We start from the raw sequence: 18,130 nt of genomic DNA, 5'->3' as shown, positions 1-18,130 counted from the left end.
GCACGGCGAGTGTGGAGAGCCGGCACAGGACGTACTGGGCTGTGGAGGCGCACTGGAGACCTGGTGCGTAGAGCCAGCACAAATTGTACCGGAACGATGACACACTTCGCATGACGAGTGTGGAGAGCTGGCACAGGACGTACTGGGCTGTGAAGGCGTACTGGAGACTTGGTGCGTAGAGCCGGCACACATGGTACCGGACAAATGACACGCTCCTCAAGGTGAGTGCGGAGAGCTGGCACAGGACGTACAGGGCTGTGGAGGCATACTGGAGACATGGTGCGTGGAGCCGGCACAGTTTTTTACCAGACTGCTAGCACGCTCCTCAGGACGAGTACGGAGAGCTGACTCGGGTGGCATCAAATAGATAATACTCTCCTTAGTGCGAATGTCGTGCATCATACACCAACATAACAAATATCTCATTTCTCTCTCCTCCAATTTCTTCATCAACTCACTGACGGTCTCTGATTCTCTCCATTCACTCTCCTCCAATTTCTTAATCTTCTCCCAGATTGGCTCTGGTTCACTCCTCGGCTCCGCCGACCACCCCATGTGTCCCCCCCTATTTTTTTGGGGGACTGACTTTTGGACTTTCTATGTGGCCACGAACCCCGGTGTCGTCGCTGTCCTTTCTTCTCTCCTTGCGTCTGCTTCCAAGGAAGGCTTTCGGCTCCTGCCATTATTTCCTCCGAAGTCCATGATGTCTTCTCCTCCTTGATCTCCTCCCAAGCCCAGGATACCTTCTCCTTCTGGGTACACTGCTTGGTCCTGTTGTGGTGGGATCTTCTGTCACGATCGTCGAAAGAACATTCGGACCAAAGTGCAGCGTGAAATCGGTTCGACATATTTTATTAGAAGTGAACCGCACAAAAAAAACAATAAAGCAAACGATATGTGAAGCTATGGAGTGCTCACAGGCAACTACACATAAACAAGATCCCACAAAACACAGTGGGGAAATGGCTGCCTAAATATGATCCCCAATCAGAGACAATGATAAACAGCTGTCTCTGATTGGGAACCATACCAGGACAACATAGAACCCAAACAACCTAGATAGGAACACCCCCTCTAGTCACACCCCACCCTAACCAAAATAGAGAATAAAAAGGCTCTCTATGGACAGCAGAGTGAAGGAAAGCAGCCAACAAGTGCTCAGCATATGTGGGAACTCCTTCAAGACTGTTGGAAAAGCATTCCTCATGAAGCTGGTTGAGAGAATGCCAAGAGTGTACAAAGCTGTCATTAATGCAAAGGGTAGCTACTTTGAAGAAAAAAAAGCTTCATCCCTCATCAAATCAAATCAAATTCTATTGGTCACATACACATCTTTAGCAGACGTTATTTCGGGTGTAGCGAAATGCTAACCCAAACCATGAAAGACGGCTAACTTTACAGTTGGCAATATGCATTGGGGCAGGTAGCGTACTTCTAGCATCCACCAAACCCAGATTTGTCTGTCGGACTGCCAAGTGGTCCAGCCTGATTCCTCACTCCAGTGAATGGGTTTCCACTGCTCCAGAGTCCAATGGCGGCGAGCATTACACCACTCCAGCCCGACACTTGGCATTGCGCATGGTGATCTTAGGGTTTTGTGTGGCTGCTCGGCCATGGAAACCCATTTCATGAAGCTCCCGACGAACAGTTATTGTGCTGAAGTGGCTTCCAGAGGCAGTTTGGCACTCGGTAGTGAGTGTCGCAACCGAGAACAGGCGCTTCAGTATTCGGTGGTCCCATTCTGTGAGCTTGTGTGGCCTACCACTTTGTGGTTGAGCTGTTGTTGCTCCTAGATGTTTCCACTTCACAATAACAGCACTTAAAGCACTTACAGTTGACTGAGGCAGCTCTAGCAGGGCAGAAATTTGACAAACATACTTTTTTGGAAAGGTGGCATCCTATGACAGTTCTTCAGTAAGGCCATTCTACTGCCAATGTTTGTCTATGGAGATTGCATGGCGGTGTGCTCGGGTTTATACATCGGTCAGCATAGGTTGTGGCTGAAATAGATGAATCCACTAATTTTAAGTGGTGCCCACATAGTTTTGTATATATTGTGTTTGCGAGAAGTGTGGGCTTGACCTAACAAACACCTATCATATCGTAAGAGCCTCAATGTGTCTGAAGTGTGCCAAATAATAACGTCCTACAGGCATTGAATTTAATTTCTTTGCTCGATTATGACAATCTTGTTCCATCGGGATGCAGTGACCTGTTTGTTACTAATCAGTACTGGGCTTTAATGAGATACTGTATGTGGCAAGGATCAGTTTTAGGGAATGATCAAGGTTGATCTTAGCGATGCTACTGTAGATATGGATGCCTGGAAGTCAATCATAACATTTTTGCTAATAATAAAACTACAAGCTCATACTATTGACAAACTGCAAGATGGCGATACAAATGTAAAAAAAAAAGTTTATTTTTTTCATTATTTGCTGTCATACATGAATATACTAAGGTTAAAGGCAACCAAATTAGTATTGTTTGAAGAGGACAAACATAAAAGCCAAGTACAACACATAATAGGAGACTAGGGACTCCTCTCAGTTCTGACACAGAAAAATATTTTACTGTACCACATCACACCTCATTGGCTAGTGGTTGTATTTATTGAGTGCTCAGCACCCTGTTTCAAATATAAAAATACATTTTTCACTCAATAGAAATGTATAAAACCACCCACAAAAAGATGGGATCTTAAAAAAATAACAAATTAACCTGGAAGCACTTGGGATAAAGTTATTATTGATTAATAATAACCATATAACTGGCAAAATGAGAAACATCTAGATTTCAACAGAATTTGTTGTTTAGTGTGTAATGGTTATAGTTGGGACTGGGGAGAGAAGGGAAGGGTCGGGAGAGCTTATCAGAGCCATAGATACAGTATTAAGAGTTTAGCATCTGTGTTGTCTATCGTCTGTGTTGTCACTAAATCAATCTTCCTGTACCCTGTGGAGATGATCCAGCATCAGTTGTTAAGGACAGAATGTAACCTTTTACATGTAACACTCAAGTAATTTAGAAGATGTTCTTAACCAGTATGACTGTTTTGGGTTTCGCATCCTCAGGGCAGCAGTGTAAGGTCTTTGGCATGGTTTTGCCAGCACACCTATAGGCCTTTCCTTGACTTTCCCACTAGTTCTCCAAAAGGTGTCAGCTACCATGGCAGCATCTCACCTGGCATGGAGACTGGCATCGAACTCCACTCTGGGGAAGGCACAGTATTTTGCCTGGGCATGTTTGGGGTGTGAGAGGTGTGTAAAATGACAGGGCGAGACTTTGACCCGCCAACATAGCTCAAACACCTCATCTTATTTATCAGAATGTTATTAATTGTTTCAATATTATACCCTCACAGGAGGATAAGGCTTCACAGAGGAAGCACTGATCTCTACTCTATGGTACTGAGATGAGGGGAACTAGGTAAGGGGGATATGGGAGCAAGGTTTAGATGAGATAGGGGGTCAGGAAGGCCCGGTGGGATGAGACTTTGTGATTACCATATCCCCCAGCATACATGTTTGTAACAAAGCAGTTGTATAAACGGGTTGGCTGACAACGTCACAGAAATGAAGAGTGTGCATCAATGTGGCCTTGCTTTGTTATGATTCTGAATGATCAGATAGCTAGAAAAAATGACAAGAAGATGTAATTTTGCGATTTGTAGCTGGCTCGTTTCAGCTAGTTTTATCTTGTTCTTGATGTGTTTTCATTGATTTCATGTCAATGCCAAAATGGCAAAAATTCACTAGCTTGCTAACCAAAAAGTGTAACGAGGTGTTTGAGAGAAGTCCTCATTGTACAAATGTATTTATGTTTTCATTAAACATTTGGAGACTAAATACAGCTTACATGTTGTCAACAACCGAAGCGAACCCCCGTCTGTTTTGTTCTCACTGTTCTATAACCAGTGAGTCGTAATGAAGCAAGAGTGCCGTCTCAGCCTGTGTGCGGAAATCACATTTGATCCAAGACAACGTTTCCCAGCTAGCACAGTGGATCTGGGCCGATTCCGGCTGAGAGTCGAGGCACTCGGCTGAGAGTCATGTGGCCGACGTCATGTAGCCTGAGTCTGGGCAGCCTTTGACAGTATTACTTATGGCTAGGATGCGGGGATTGAGCTCGGGCCTATTCCGGTGTGTGTTATCTGGCCCAAATGTTTAATTTGGGGCTCGGATCGATTCCGGTGAGAGTTATCTGGCCCAAATGTATTACTTGGGGCTCAGGCCGATTGGGACTACTCTCTGGCAGATGATTACACGGGCTGCTTTATATAATTAACATTTCATTATAATTTTTTCCCCATATTTTCTCATTGTTTCTGTGATAAAAAAAGAGTCCTGTGTAGTATTTTAGTATTTTGATACTTTGTGCAAGGCAATTGATAAGCATTAAAAACTTTGTGGATGGAGCCTCCCGAGTGATGCAGCGGTCTAAGACACTACATTGCAGTGCAAACTGCATTGCTACAGATGTTGGTTTGAGACCGGTGACGGCCGTGCCCGGGAGACCCATGAGGCAATGCACAATTGGCCCCGCGTTGTCCGAGCTAGGGGAGGGTTTGGCCGGCTGGGATGTCTTTGTCCCATCGCGCTGTAGCGACCGCTGACACGGTCACCAGGTGTATGGTGTTTTTTTGTGGATAGGTATAATTTGTATGTATAAAATGTATAATAGTAATATTTAAAATTACGAAATTGGGTAATTTTTAATACATTTATTTACATTTGCATCAGGCCTCTTCTGGGGGGATTCTGGTAAGATGCCGTCAAAGTCAGCTGAATTCCGGTAGACAGAAACGGCCCGATGTACTTGGGCCGATTCTGGGCAGCCGATTCGATCAGTTCAGCCCCCCGGAAGAGGGCCGCTTCTGGGCCGATTCCTCATTGCTAGCTGGGTTTCCTCAAATTGTCCTGCTACTCTTCCTGTGGTAAGAACAGAGTGACACAATGTGATTGCAATGACAATAAATGCTTATCGCATTGTAGTGTAGGCATTCCTTAAAGATCCATACAGAGTATATGTGTATGAAATAACTTGATTTATATTTAGAAATTATGAAGGCTATTCTATAGTATTATATTATTGAAGGTAAAAATAATAAGAAACCTCCATCGTTGTTTTACTGCATCGTTGTTTTTTTCAGCATACAAAACATTTCGGATTTGCTGAATGCACTTTCTTGTAACAGAGGTGTGCCTAGTCTGCATCACATTAAGGGTATGCAATTCCTCTATCTCCATAGCTTTTGACATGATACACTATTACATACAATACCTGTCTATAGCCTACTTCTCCTTCTCCTGATGTCACATTCTATACAGTTCTTATATCCTTTTAAGCCTGTCCATGTCTGCAGTGCAACAGGTGGTGGTGGTAGGGGCGGGTTTGGGCTCAGATTTTTAGCGTCTTGGTGAGGATCTTTTTGAGGGCGGGTCTTTTCTGGTCCTGTGTGGTGTCCTGGTGTGGGTGGGGGGTCTCGAGGTTGTGCAGCTGTTTCATTGGAAGGGTCTTCTGGTCCTTGGTGTCTCGTTTGGCCTGGCGTATCAGGCGCTTCATGTTCTTCACCTTGTCCCGCAGATGGCTGTTGGCCTTCTCCAGAGAACGCACCTTTTGGGAGAGAGTCTTCACACGCTCCTCCTCCTCAAAGAGGGCCTTCTGCACCGTCGAGCACAGCAGCTGGAAGAAACAGGAAACAGGAAGTCAGTCCTGTAGTTTACCAGATTGAAGTTGATCATAATTGATTCAGATGATGTCTGAGTTCAGAGAATAAAGTCTCAGGCTGTTGTTTAGCATGCTGCTCCCATCATTGTTTTAGACCTTTGATGATCCATTGCACAAACCCCAACCAAGTTGTTACACTAATTCAGTCCTGAATCTTTAGATCCTATGGTTACTCAAGTGCCTGATACAGTCTTAATGTTTGGAAATATATAATTTACTTCAAAAGGCAAAGATATCCATCTCCTTTCTTTTGAAACATATTTCAGAAAACAAATGCTTGCCTTGTAGGGGGGATATGCTAAAATGGCCATGTCAAGCCACAATTTATTCTGTGCCAAACGATAGAGATTGAAAAACCAAAATCTAGAAACTGTTCCAGTTCAGTGATGGAAAGTCTGAGACAGATTCTAATAATTTTCACCTCATATGTCACGAATAAGACCTAATCCTTTGAAAGTGAATAAACTGAGATTCAGGATGAACGATATCTGCTAATTTACTGTGTTTTTACTTTAGTTTAAAAAATATCAGGTTGGTATGAGATAAAGTACATCTCCAAGAGAACGAGTGAGAAACTTCTACAGCTAAGTAGAACATACTACAGCTAAGTTGTAGGTGAACATACTATCCAACTGAAGAATATTCCCTTAATTCAAGACACATGACGCACAACTTTAATGATTAACGATAAACACAAGGCCATTTCTTCAGAATGATGACAGGTGTCATCAGTTAACAGTGGTAGTACTGAGGAGAGTAACCTATCATGTTTGTTGATAGTGTTAAATCTTCTAAGACCAACAATGAAGTCTACTTGTATTTAAAGAGATTCCCTGGTTCTTTTGGATACTTTTTAGCCAGGAGTTGTAAAATTCAAAAGACACTTTTTTGCAGGTACATGGTAACAGTTGAATAAGATGAGAAAAAAATAAGAAACCCACACACTGCTCATGATAGTATCACTGCTCTTTATGAATTAAGCTTTATGTAACGGCCTTCGTCAAAGCTTTTGTGAGTTTCATTTCATTTCATAAATATTCGAATAAAGTGTGAACATAAAACGTATTAAACACATCTGTAAAACCACAATGAGGACATCGAGTCATCTGAAGTGGTGGCATTAATTCATGTTCACATTTACAAAATAACATGCATGGGCATTTCATCCTTAAGACCTTAAGACCAGGAAATAATGTCTGGAGAGTGAAAATCCCAAAACATTCTCCATCGCTCAGAGTATTATTTATATCCCCTCCCCTGTCTGATATCTTAACTTTCTCTGTGCCACAAAATCTAAAAGGTAGAAATGTCATGTTTTTGATCATTCTAGAAGAAAAATAAACGCACACTTAAGACGAGGTGCTGGCTAGCGGAGTGGAAACTTGAAAATAAAATAAAAGAGAGCCGCACACTCTTGGAGCTCAGATGCAAAAATTGAATACCAACGTTTCGACAGCCAAGCTGTCTTCATCAGGGTATAATCACAAACACTGCGGGATGACTCGTTTATATAGTGTCAAAAGACACAGGTGTCTATAATCATGGCCAGGAGTGGCCTACTATCATTGGTTAATAATCAAATATTAAAATGTCATACAAAGAACAGCATACAAACAAATGGATAGCATACGATCATAGATTAATTTGACTATACAAGTTTACACACAATTACAATGGCAAAGTCACAATAATCACAAGAATGGCTTCAGATCAAAGTCTACGTTGAGACCGAAGGGCACAAGGGTCTTTAAATTAAAGATCCAGGTAGCCTCTCGTTTTAACAATAAATTATCAAGGTCACCCCCTCTCCTAGGGAGGGTGACATGTTCGATGCCAATATAACGCAGAGACGAAATCGAGTGGCCTGCCTCCAAGAAGTGGGCCGCAACTGGATAAGTAAAGTTTTTACACCTAATGGTGCTACGATGCTCTGACATACGTACTTTTAATTCGCGCTTTGTTTTACCTACATAATTTTTACCACAAGTATAAGTTATAAGATAAATAACTGCCTTAGTGGAGCACGTAATAATACCTTTTATTGGGATCGATTTCCCTGTTTGTGGGTGTTTGAAGGATCTACATTTATAAGTGCCATTGCATTGAGCACAGCCATTACATTTGTAATTTCCATCCAGTAGGGGCGCAAATAGACGTTGTTCAGGAATATCTTGGGGTGGTAAATCAGAGTTTACCAATTGGCCTCTGAGATTTCTGCCCCGCGAGAATACGACCAAGGGAATTTTTTGTTCAGGGCACTTTGAATAGCGGGTAGTTAGAACGCAAGAATGCGTCTTTTTGCGAGACTGACCTGTTTTTGATCATTAAAATGTACTGCGACTGGAAAATCCCTGTCGTTTCTCCTGATGTTCACTAATTCTCTGTTTCAGAGAACAAGAGGTTTTACCTACATAACACAGCCCACATGGACATATAATCATGTAAGTAGATAACATGGGTGGTGGAGCACATAACAATGTCATTTATTTGGAACTGTTTTCCTCTATGTGGGTGGCAGAAACTTTCACACTTCATCATATTGCTGCACTGTGTGCAACCTCTCCATTTATTTGGAAGAGGGCGTAAAAGAGCCTGGCTCATTTGATTTTGTGGCTGGCTGTTGGCATGGCCTGTTGATCACGTAAATTGCGACCTCACCTATATACAGTCAATTCAGAAAGTATTCAGACCCTTTGATTTTTTCCACAATTTGTTATTCTAAAATGAATTAAATACTTTTTTCCCCTCATCAATCTACCCATAATACCCCAAAATAACAAAGCGAAATGTTTGCAAAAGTATAAAAAATAATAATATATATCTTATTTACATAAGAATTCAGACCCTTTGCTATGAGACTTGAAATTGACCTCAGGTGCATCCTGCTTCCATTGATCATCTTTGAGATGTTTCTACAACTTGATTGGAGTCCACCTGTGGTAAATTCAATTGGACATTCAATTGGAAAGGCACACACCTGTCTCTATAAGGTCCCACAGTTGACAGTGCATGTCAGAGCAAAAACCAAGCCATGATGTCGAAGGAATTGTCCGTAGAGCTCCGAGAGAGGATTGTGACGAGACAGAGGTAGGGTACCAAAAAATATCTGCAGCATTGAAGGTCCTCAAGAACACAGTGGCCTCCATCATTCTTCATTGGAAGAAGTTTGGAACCACTAAGACCCTTCCTAGAGCTGGCCACCCGGCCAAACTGAGCAATCGGGGAAGAAGGGCCTTGGTCAGGGAAGTGACCAAGAACCAGACGGTCACTCTGACAGACAGAGCTCCAAATTTCCTCTGTGGAGAGGGGAGAACCTTCCAGAATGTCATCCATCTCTGCAGCACTCCACCAATCCAGGCTTGATGGACAGTGGCCAGACAAAAGCCACTCCTCAGTAAAAGGCAAACAACAGCCCGCTTGGAGTTTGCCAAAAGACACCTGAAAGACCATTTGAAACACGATTCAGGAGGAAACTTGGCAACATCCCTACGGTGAAGCATGATGGGGGCAGCATCATGCTGTGGGGATGTTTTCAGCAACAGGGACTGAGGGACTAGTCAGGATCGAGGGAAAGATCAACGGAGCAAAGTACAGAGAGATCCTTGATGAAAACCTGCTCCAGAGCTCTCAGGACCTTAGACTGGGGCAAAGGCTCACCTTCGAACAGGACAACGACCCTAAGCACACAGCCAAGACAATGCAGGAGTGGCTTTGGGAAAAGTCTCTGAATGTCCTTGAGTGGCCCAGCCAGAGCTCGGACTTGAACCTGATCGAACATTTCTGGACCTGAAGACCTGAAAATAGCTGTGCAGCGAAGCTCCCCATCCAACCTGACAGAGCTTGAGAGGATCTGCAGAGAAGCATGAGATCTTGTTGGGGATAGGGGGCAGTATTTTCACTTTGAATGAATTGCGTGCCCATAGTGAACTGCATCCTACTCTGTCCTAGATCGCTAATATATGCATATTATTATTACTATTGGATAGAAAACACTCGGAAGTTTCTAAAACTGTTTGAATTATGTCTGTGAGTATAACAGAACTCATAGGGCGGGCAATCTTCCAAACAGGAAGTGAAATTCTGAATGCGTGTCTAATTTTAAGTCATCGCCTCTTCCCTTCCAAATAAGATATGGATCTGTTAGCACTTCCTACGCCTTCCACTAGATGTCCTCATTCAGTAGAACGTGGAATGGAGCCTCTGGTGTGAACTTTGAGGGGAAATAGTCACTGTCCTGGCAGAATGCAATTTCCCTGTGGCGCATTTGTCTGTGGATGTCACCATTGTTCCATTTGGCTGCAGATGAAAACGTATGCTCCGGTTGGAACTTTATTGGATATATATGAAAATAACATCCTGAAGATTGATTCTCTACTTAGTTTGACCAGTTTATTCGACCTGGAATATATATTTTTGAAGTTTTCGTCCAAGTTCTCCTGGACCAGTGTCAGCTTTTGGGCACGTGAGCTGAAAGTGCTAGCAAATGCTTCTAATTGGACACTAGTATTGGACATTATGGAACAAAACAACAATTTATTGTGGAACTAGGACTCCTTGCACTGCATTCTGATGAAAGATCATCAAAGGTAAGGGAATATTTATGATGTAATTTCGTATTTCTGTTTACTCCAACATGGCGGAGAAATATGTTTACGTCTGAGCGCCGTCTCAGATTATTGCATGGTAGACTTTTTTCGTAACGTTTAAAAAAAATCTGACACAGCGGTTGCATTAAGAACCAGTGTATCTTTAATTATATGTAGAACATGTATCTTTAGTCAAAGTTTATGATGAGTATTTCTGTTATCTGGCGTAGCTTTCTATAATTCCTCTGGATATTTTGGAGGCATTTCTGAACATGGCGTCAATGTAAACTGAGATTTGTGGATATAAATATGCATATTATCGAACAAAACATATATGTATTGTGTAACATGTCATATGAGTGTCATCTGATGAAGATTATCAAAAGGTTAGTGATTTATTTTATCTCTAATTCTGCTTTTGTGACTCTATCTTTGGCTGGGAAAAAAGGCTGTGTTTTTTTTTTGATTTGGTGGTGTTTTTGCTGTAAAACATTAAAAAAATCGGACATGATGGGTAGATTAACAAGATGTTTATCTTTCATTTGCTGTATAGGACTTGCTAATGTGTGAAAGTTAAATATTTCGCCATAACAGGATAAACTCCCCAAATACAGGTGTGTCAAGCTTGTAGCGTCATACCCAAGAAGACTCGAAGCTGTAATCGATGCCTAAGGTGCGTCAACAAAGTACTGAGTAAATGGTCTGAATACTTATTTAAATATGATATTTAAGTTTTTATTTTTATTACTTTTGCAAAAATGTCTAAAAAACTGTTTTTGTTTTGTCATTATGGGGTATTGTGTATAGATTGATGAGGACCATTTTTTATTTAATCAATTTTAGCATGAGGCTGTAATGTAACAAAATGTGGAAAAAAATCAAGGGGTATGAATACTTTCTGAAGGCACTGTAAGTTGTTAGTCATAAGATATGGTATCAATAGCTCTATCGATCACTGAGTAAATAGGGAAAAAACAATGAGGTTTTGTCAAATAGCAGTAGGCCAGATTAGAACCTATGCCGACACTGTATACAGTATATAGTATATACAGTATGTGCTGGAGGCTGCGTCATTACTGCTAGACCAGCCAGGCCACTCAGCAGGTAACTCTTAACAGCAAATTCCAGGTATCCAAAACATTTGGAAGGAGAGATGGAGCTTGTTTGCCTGAGTATGTGTTTCATTCAGACCAGAGGTACCCACAGTAAAGTCCCCATTTCCACATCTTTCTGTCATTGTAATTGTAAATGCTATGGTTTTCCAGAACAAGCTCCATTGTGAACACATACCTATTTAATTGCCCTTGAAAATGTCTGGAGTTGAAAAATCTGGACTGTGATCTGTGCATCTTTCTCCAACGTATGATCCGCACCTGCACCACATCTACATAATAGTCGTAGACATCTTTGAACGCTATCCTTATCATATCTTTCACATGGCAGCCAACCCAGTTAGAAAAATGTTGATACATTCAACTGTTTACGCAACCAAACCAAAAAATACTAATCACAAGTGGCAGATGAATGATGTATCACTGTGGTCATAATGGTAGGGACCCAGGTTCCATTGAATCATTGACATAACATGCAATTTTGACACTCATCTATTCATTAATACATTTATTTCCAGCCTTAGTGGAACATTTTCCCATGTTATCAGAGGGACATCTTAAAGGTTTTTGAGGGAAAACAGCTGTGGGTCCCAGTTGAAGATACCTCCATGGGCATGTTATTTTCAGTCTAGCGCAGGTAATTGACGACTATAATCATAACAGCATGTGTGTTGGGTAATTATCATTCGTTTTATATGTGAAGTCCCTAGAATGTCATTCTTACACAGCAGTAACAGTCATGTCTGTGTGGCATGATGACAGTATATGATTGCGTTGTGCTGTCACACAGTCCAGCCTGTGGGCCTAGCCATTCCTTTCAGTTATTTTGTAATACGAGTGTAATCATAAGAAAAACATTGTGCATTTCCTTGGCTTTGCCTCTGATTACAGATTTGAGCTGAGATGTGGTCATTAATGGAAACATAAGCCAATTATTATTCCTTCACCGTGAAAGAAGGCTTTTATGTGCAGTCAGCACATGATTGGAAACAGAGAAGACTGATGTAAATCTTGAATTCAATGAATGCCGTCTAAAGATGTTGAAATGGCAGATTTTTCGCTTCTATTAAGGGACCGTACAGGACTCTATGATGCAATCACTGGCGTTGATCTTGACACTGAAAATCTGAGGTGAACCATGGATAGGTTATGGAGAAATGTGTAGCCTTCATAGTCATCAGCATGTTTACTAGCATTCAGTATCTTACAATGCGTATGAGGCACACTTTTCCCTCAACCTACTTCAAATCAGGACCATGGGACAGGGCTTTGAAACTGATCTAATATTTTGGTCACACTTAATTTGAACAGTTCAGATAGTCCATCTGTAAATGCTCTAAAGATGGTCCTACTATCAACAAACTATCTGTCGCTAAGCAACTGCTTGCTAAGGTTACGGTTAGGATTAGGTTTAGAATAAGGGTTAGGGTTAGCCTGTAGAGCATCTACAGATGGACTACCCAAATATAGTTTTACCAAAATGTTTTACCTACGGTAGCAGTCAAAAGTTTGGACACACCTACTCATTCAAGAGTGTTTCTTAATTTGGACAATTTTCTACATTGTAGAATAATACTGAAGACATCAAAACGATTAAATAACACATATAGAATCATGTAGTAACCAAATAAGTGTTAAACAAATAAATATATTTTATGTTTGAGATTCTTCAAATTAGCCACCCTTTGCTTTGACGACAGCTTTGCACACTCTTGGGATTCTCTCAACCAGCTTCTTGAGGAATGCCTTTCCAATAGTCTTGAAGGAGTTCCCACATATGATGAGCACTTGTTGATTGCTTTTGCTTCACTCTGCGGTCCAACTCATCCCAAACCATCTCAATTGGGTTGAGGTTGGGTGATTGTGGAGGCCAGGTCATCTGATGCAGCACTCCATCCCTCTCATTCTTGGTCAAATAGCCATTACAAGAAGTACAGTCTAATACATTTCTGTTCTTTGCTCATTGTAGAAAACTCCATAGATGGATAAAAAACCTGTATGCCTCTCCTTGTCTCTCAGCCGCATCCCACATCCTACTCTCCAGTCAACATACTCTATTCTGCATTGACACTTAGAGAGAGAAGCACAGCGAGCTCTAACCAAGGGGAGTCTGACTGTCTGGACCATCAGAGTAAGGCCTCTATCCACCACCTAAAGAATTCTGGTCTCCCAGCCACAAAGAACAAATTACACTTACAAGCCTCTCCTCAGTGGACCTTGTGGTTAGCCCTGACTACAAAGCCACTATTTGGGATGTAAAAAATATTTTCACATGGCCATCCCCTTGTACTGTAAAAACAATTTACACACCGACCTCATAAAATGTACTCAAAAAGAATGATTACCACCACAAATAACCTTAACTGTAGCAACCCTGTGTTTATAAGCGTGGATAATCGACTTGACCACTTCTCCCTGTTTGTCTCATTACACTACGCACAGAGCTGGCTGCAGACAATGATCAGCTAGTGGGAAATCAGATAAAAAAATGTACTGCCTTTTAAAACAACATATCTGATATGGCTGACATGCTTAAACAAATATGGTTTCTACTGACAATTGAGATGTACAAACTATGGCATAAGGGGACGACAAGCGGATAAGAGGCAATCTGTAATTTCGATTAAGACATTAATGAGCGAGCTAAGACGGATTTAGTCAATATAACTGTTTGTTCAGAACATTCTTACAGTGTTCTCCCTGTACATCAAGTCAGAACCGTATGATAAATAAAAGGGGCATATAAGCCAACAATGAAAGCACTTACAATATTTGATGATTACGTTTCTCTAAAACAGGTTATAGGCTAAATTCAGAGGGGAAAATAGACCAAATTATTAGGGTGAGGCACATGGGCTACTAACAGCTTACTACACAACATACACTTAGTATTACCTTCTTAGCTACAGTATACATATCTCCTTGGCATATATGCAGCAGCATTCAAGACATTTATGGACTCACCTTGTTGTGCTGTACTCACTTGAACAGGAAGGAAGTGCGGCGGTCCTCTGTTGGCAAATTTTGTCAAACTTTATCATCAAAGTGTGACATTCTCTGGATTTATGGTGCTTTCAAAACATCTTGGAACTCGGAAAAAAACAAGGTTGAATCATGATGATGTCAGTGATCTTCCGGGAGTAGCTCTAGAATGAGGCCCGAGTTCCTAATTTACAATTCCAATTTGGAAGTTGACCGTTCAAAATGCATTTTCCCAGTCGGAGCTAGTTTTTTCCTGAGTTCCAAGTTGTCTTGAACTCACTGAAGTCAGATTTCCCAGTTCTGAGTTAACACTTGTTACGAGTGCGACAGAAATCATGCTGGATTGACAGCATGGCCAATGTTGAATGTTTATAATTTTAAGCTTGGAAAAGAGAACCTTAAACTGAGAATTGGGACCACGTACCCACTCCAACGAATAACAGGCTAGTGATTGCTTTGCAATGCTTACAGTTAGCCACTGATTCCTTCCAGACCACTCATTGTTGAAAGTGCGATTTCCAACTTGCTGTATAATGTTTATGTCCAATGCCCGATGAGCACCGATACTTTTTATCTATAATTTCTCTTCATTATTTTGCTTCATATGACAAGGATTAAAAAGGATTTGCCTGTAGATTGTTAACTTGATTCATGATGCTCAAATCAAATCAAACTGTTGTGTCATCGGCAAACACACTTGATGGTGTTGGAGTCGTGCCTGGCCGTGCTTGAGGATCAGCGTGTCGAATGTGTTACCTACCCTTTGACTTCTGGCTAAGATTTTGAAAGTATGTCCAATCAAAGCTACTGTAGATATAACGTGATTTGACATTTTATCTGTGGCCAATGACCTTGAGCCTTCTTGGATGGGCACTTATAATGTAACTCTATGGCAGCTCCCAAGGGGCTTGAATTTTGGAGCTCTACCCTTAGAATTGTCAGTGATGTAGTGTCCCCATGTGTGACAGAACACTAAGCCAATCACGGCGCAACTAGAGAATATTACCAACCCTTACACTCCGCATTTTCTGCTGGCTGCTCCACCACCACAGAAAGCACTGAGTTAGGCTGAAACACCTGCATTTTGGAGCTGCTTTACTCAAGAAAGCAAAAGAAATACCATGTTTGTATGTTTGTATGGAGGCTTTATTAACTCAAGTAAATGTGGCTAAAAATGTGGGGTTCAAAACACCACTGCTCCTGTTGCATTCTGTTTCATTATAGGCACTGTTCCCTAATTGGGGGTTAAAACTTCTTATGGCTGGGGGCAGTATTGAGTAGCTTGGATGAATAAGATGCCCAGAGGTGCCCAGAGTAAACTGCCTGCTACTCGGTCCCAGTTGCTAATATATGCATAGATAGAACACACTCTGACGTTTCTTAAACTGTTTGAATGATGTCTGTGAGTACAACAGAGCTCATATGGCAGGCAAACACCGGAGAAACAATCAAACCAGGTAGTGGGAAATTTGAGGTTTGTTGTTTTTGAACTCATTCCCTATTGAAGATACAGTGGGATATTGGTCACATTGCACTTCCTAAGGCTTCCACTAGATGTCAAAAGTCTTTAGAACCTTGTTTGATGCTTCTACTGTGAAGTGGGGGCAAATGAGAGGCGAATGAGTCAGAGGTCTGCCAGAATGCCTTGAGCTCGTGACGCTCGTTCACGTGAGAGCGAGCTCTGTTCCATTGCTTTTCTACAGACAAAGGAATTCTCTGGTTGGAACAGTATTAAAGATTTATGTTAAAAATATCCTAAAGATTATGTATACATCGTTTGACATGTGTCTACGGACTGTAAACTGAACTTTTTGACATTTTGTCTGCTCCTAGTGAACGTGCTTCGTGAGTTTGGATTTGTTTACCAAACACGCTAACAAAAGGAGCTATTTGGACATAAATGATGGACATTATCGAACAAAACAAACATTTATTGTGGAACTGGGATTCCTGGGAGTGCATTCTGATGAAGATCATCAAAGGTAAGTGAATATTTATAATGTTATTTCTGACTTCTGTTGACTGCACAATATGGAGGATATCTTTTTGGCTTGTTTAGGCTCTGAGCGCAGTGCTCAGATTATAGCATGGTTTGCTTTTTCCGTAAAGCTTTTTTGAAATCTGACACAGCGTTTGCATTAAGGAGGAGTGTATCTAAAGTTCCATGTATAACACTTGTATTTTCATCAACATTTATGATGAGTATTGATGTAAATTGATGTGGCTCTCTGCAAAATCAATGGATGTTTTTGGAACTAGTGAACATAACGCGGCAATGTATATATACTGAGATTTTTTTTATATAAATATGAACTTTATCGAACAAAACATACATGTATTGTGTAACATGAAGTCCTATGAGTGTCATCTGATGAAGATCATCAAAGGTTAATGATTAATTCTATCTCTATTTCTGATTTTTGTGACTCCTCTCTTTGGCTGGAAAAAATGGCTGTGTTTTTCTGTGACTTGGCTCTGACCTAACATAATCGTTTGTGGTGCTTTCGCCGTAAAGCCTATTTGAAATTGGACACTGTGGTGGTGGGATTAACAAGAAGTGTATCTTTAAAATGGTGTGAAATACTTGTATGTCTGAAGAATTTTAATTATGAGATTTCTGTTGTTTTGAATTTGGCGCCCTGCATTTTCACTTGCTGTTGTCATATTGATCCCGTTAGCGGGATCTCAGCCCTAAGAAGTTTTAAGGGGAGGTTAAGTTAAACATAATACTATGCAGCGCTACCTTTTCCTAAAAACTTCCTGTCTATCAAGTGCAGGTAATTATGGAAGACTTTCTACAATATGCAACGCTACATGCTACCTCAGCCATGGGGAATGGCAAGGGAATTTGATCAGCTGTCTATAGTGTGTCTGTCAAAGGTTTCCTGCATGTGTTTTGATGAGATTCTTCCAACCTAGGTTGTTTTTCTTTGCCGGTCTTGCTCTTTGGTGGTTTAGGAGCTGCTGTTTAAGCGATGCTGTTAAGACTTTTGTAACAAAGGCACACAAAAACAAGAGCGATAGATAAGCTTAATTCGTACCCGGCTGTCTTCCAAAGCCTCCCACTCTGGGGTGTAGGTGTGGACTGTGATTCCGGCCGTGCAGTTGGAGAACTGGAAGAGGCTGGCGAACATGCGGTGGTTCTCTGGTGTGTCTGGGAAGATTGGGTCTTGGAAGTTAACCCCATGGGGGATGATGTTGTAGTTCTCATCCATCCTGAGGAACACAGAGAGACAGGGGATCAAGATGCATTGCATTTGAATTACACACACACACACACACACACACACACACACACACACACACACACACACACACACACACACACACACACACACACACACACACACACACACACACTGTAAGGCTTTGAGACTGAAGTGTGACAGATTTTGTGATGCTGCTGCTGTTGGGGTGTCAGACAGGGTTAAAATAATGTGTATTTTATCCTCTCAGTATGTGGCTTTGGTATCTGTTTATCTCAACTATGCTTTGGGCCACAGCTGTCTAATAAAACCTCCAATCGTGTGACACGGAGGGGAATACATGTAGCATAACAGTTAGAGCACCTGCAGTAAAATATTATGACAATTTTTCAGCAGCTACACAAAAACACTTAAGCATTACAAATGCATTTGGCAGCACAATTACATTTACCTCCAGGTGAAACATTGAAAGTTCACATCCAAACTCATCTAAACTAAGTGGTATACTCTCTCT

The 18,130-nt window shown here is 41.3% G+C and overlaps 1 protein-coding gene across 2 annotated transcripts in view; it reads right to left on the bottom strand.

The window, feature by feature from the left end:
- Nucleotides 1-2,407: 2,407 nt before the first annotated feature.
- Nucleotides 2,408-18,130, bottom strand: part of LOC110527978 (coiled-coil domain-containing protein 3) — a 37,628-nt gene continuing 21,905 nt past the window's right edge. Inside the window, exons 2-4 of one of the 2 annotated variants that reach the window (XR_005052600.2) lie at nt 17,452-17,626; nt 5,284-5,685; nt 2,408-4,931 (exon numbers count right to left, since the gene is read on the bottom strand). Coding sequence is in view for 1 of the 2 variants with exons in the window: in XM_021609638.3 (XP_021465313.3) it covers nt 5,401-5,685; nt 17,452-17,626 (460 nt within the window). In the remaining variant the exon portion in view is untranslated. Of the gene's footprint in view, nt 5,686-17,451; nt 17,627-18,130 lie in introns of both variants that reach the window. The other variant, XM_021609638.3, reaches the window with a different exon arrangement.

This window comes from Oncorhynchus mykiss, chromosome 7 (assembly GCF_057628025.1).
Source record: "Oncorhynchus mykiss isolate SJ-2025 chromosome 7, ASM5762802v1, whole genome shotgun sequence".
NCBI lineage: Eukaryota > Metazoa > Chordata > Actinopteri > Salmoniformes > Salmonidae > Oncorhynchus > Oncorhynchus mykiss.
Note: the sequence above shows the minus strand (reverse complement) of the source record. Positions and strands in the feature narration are given on the sequence as shown.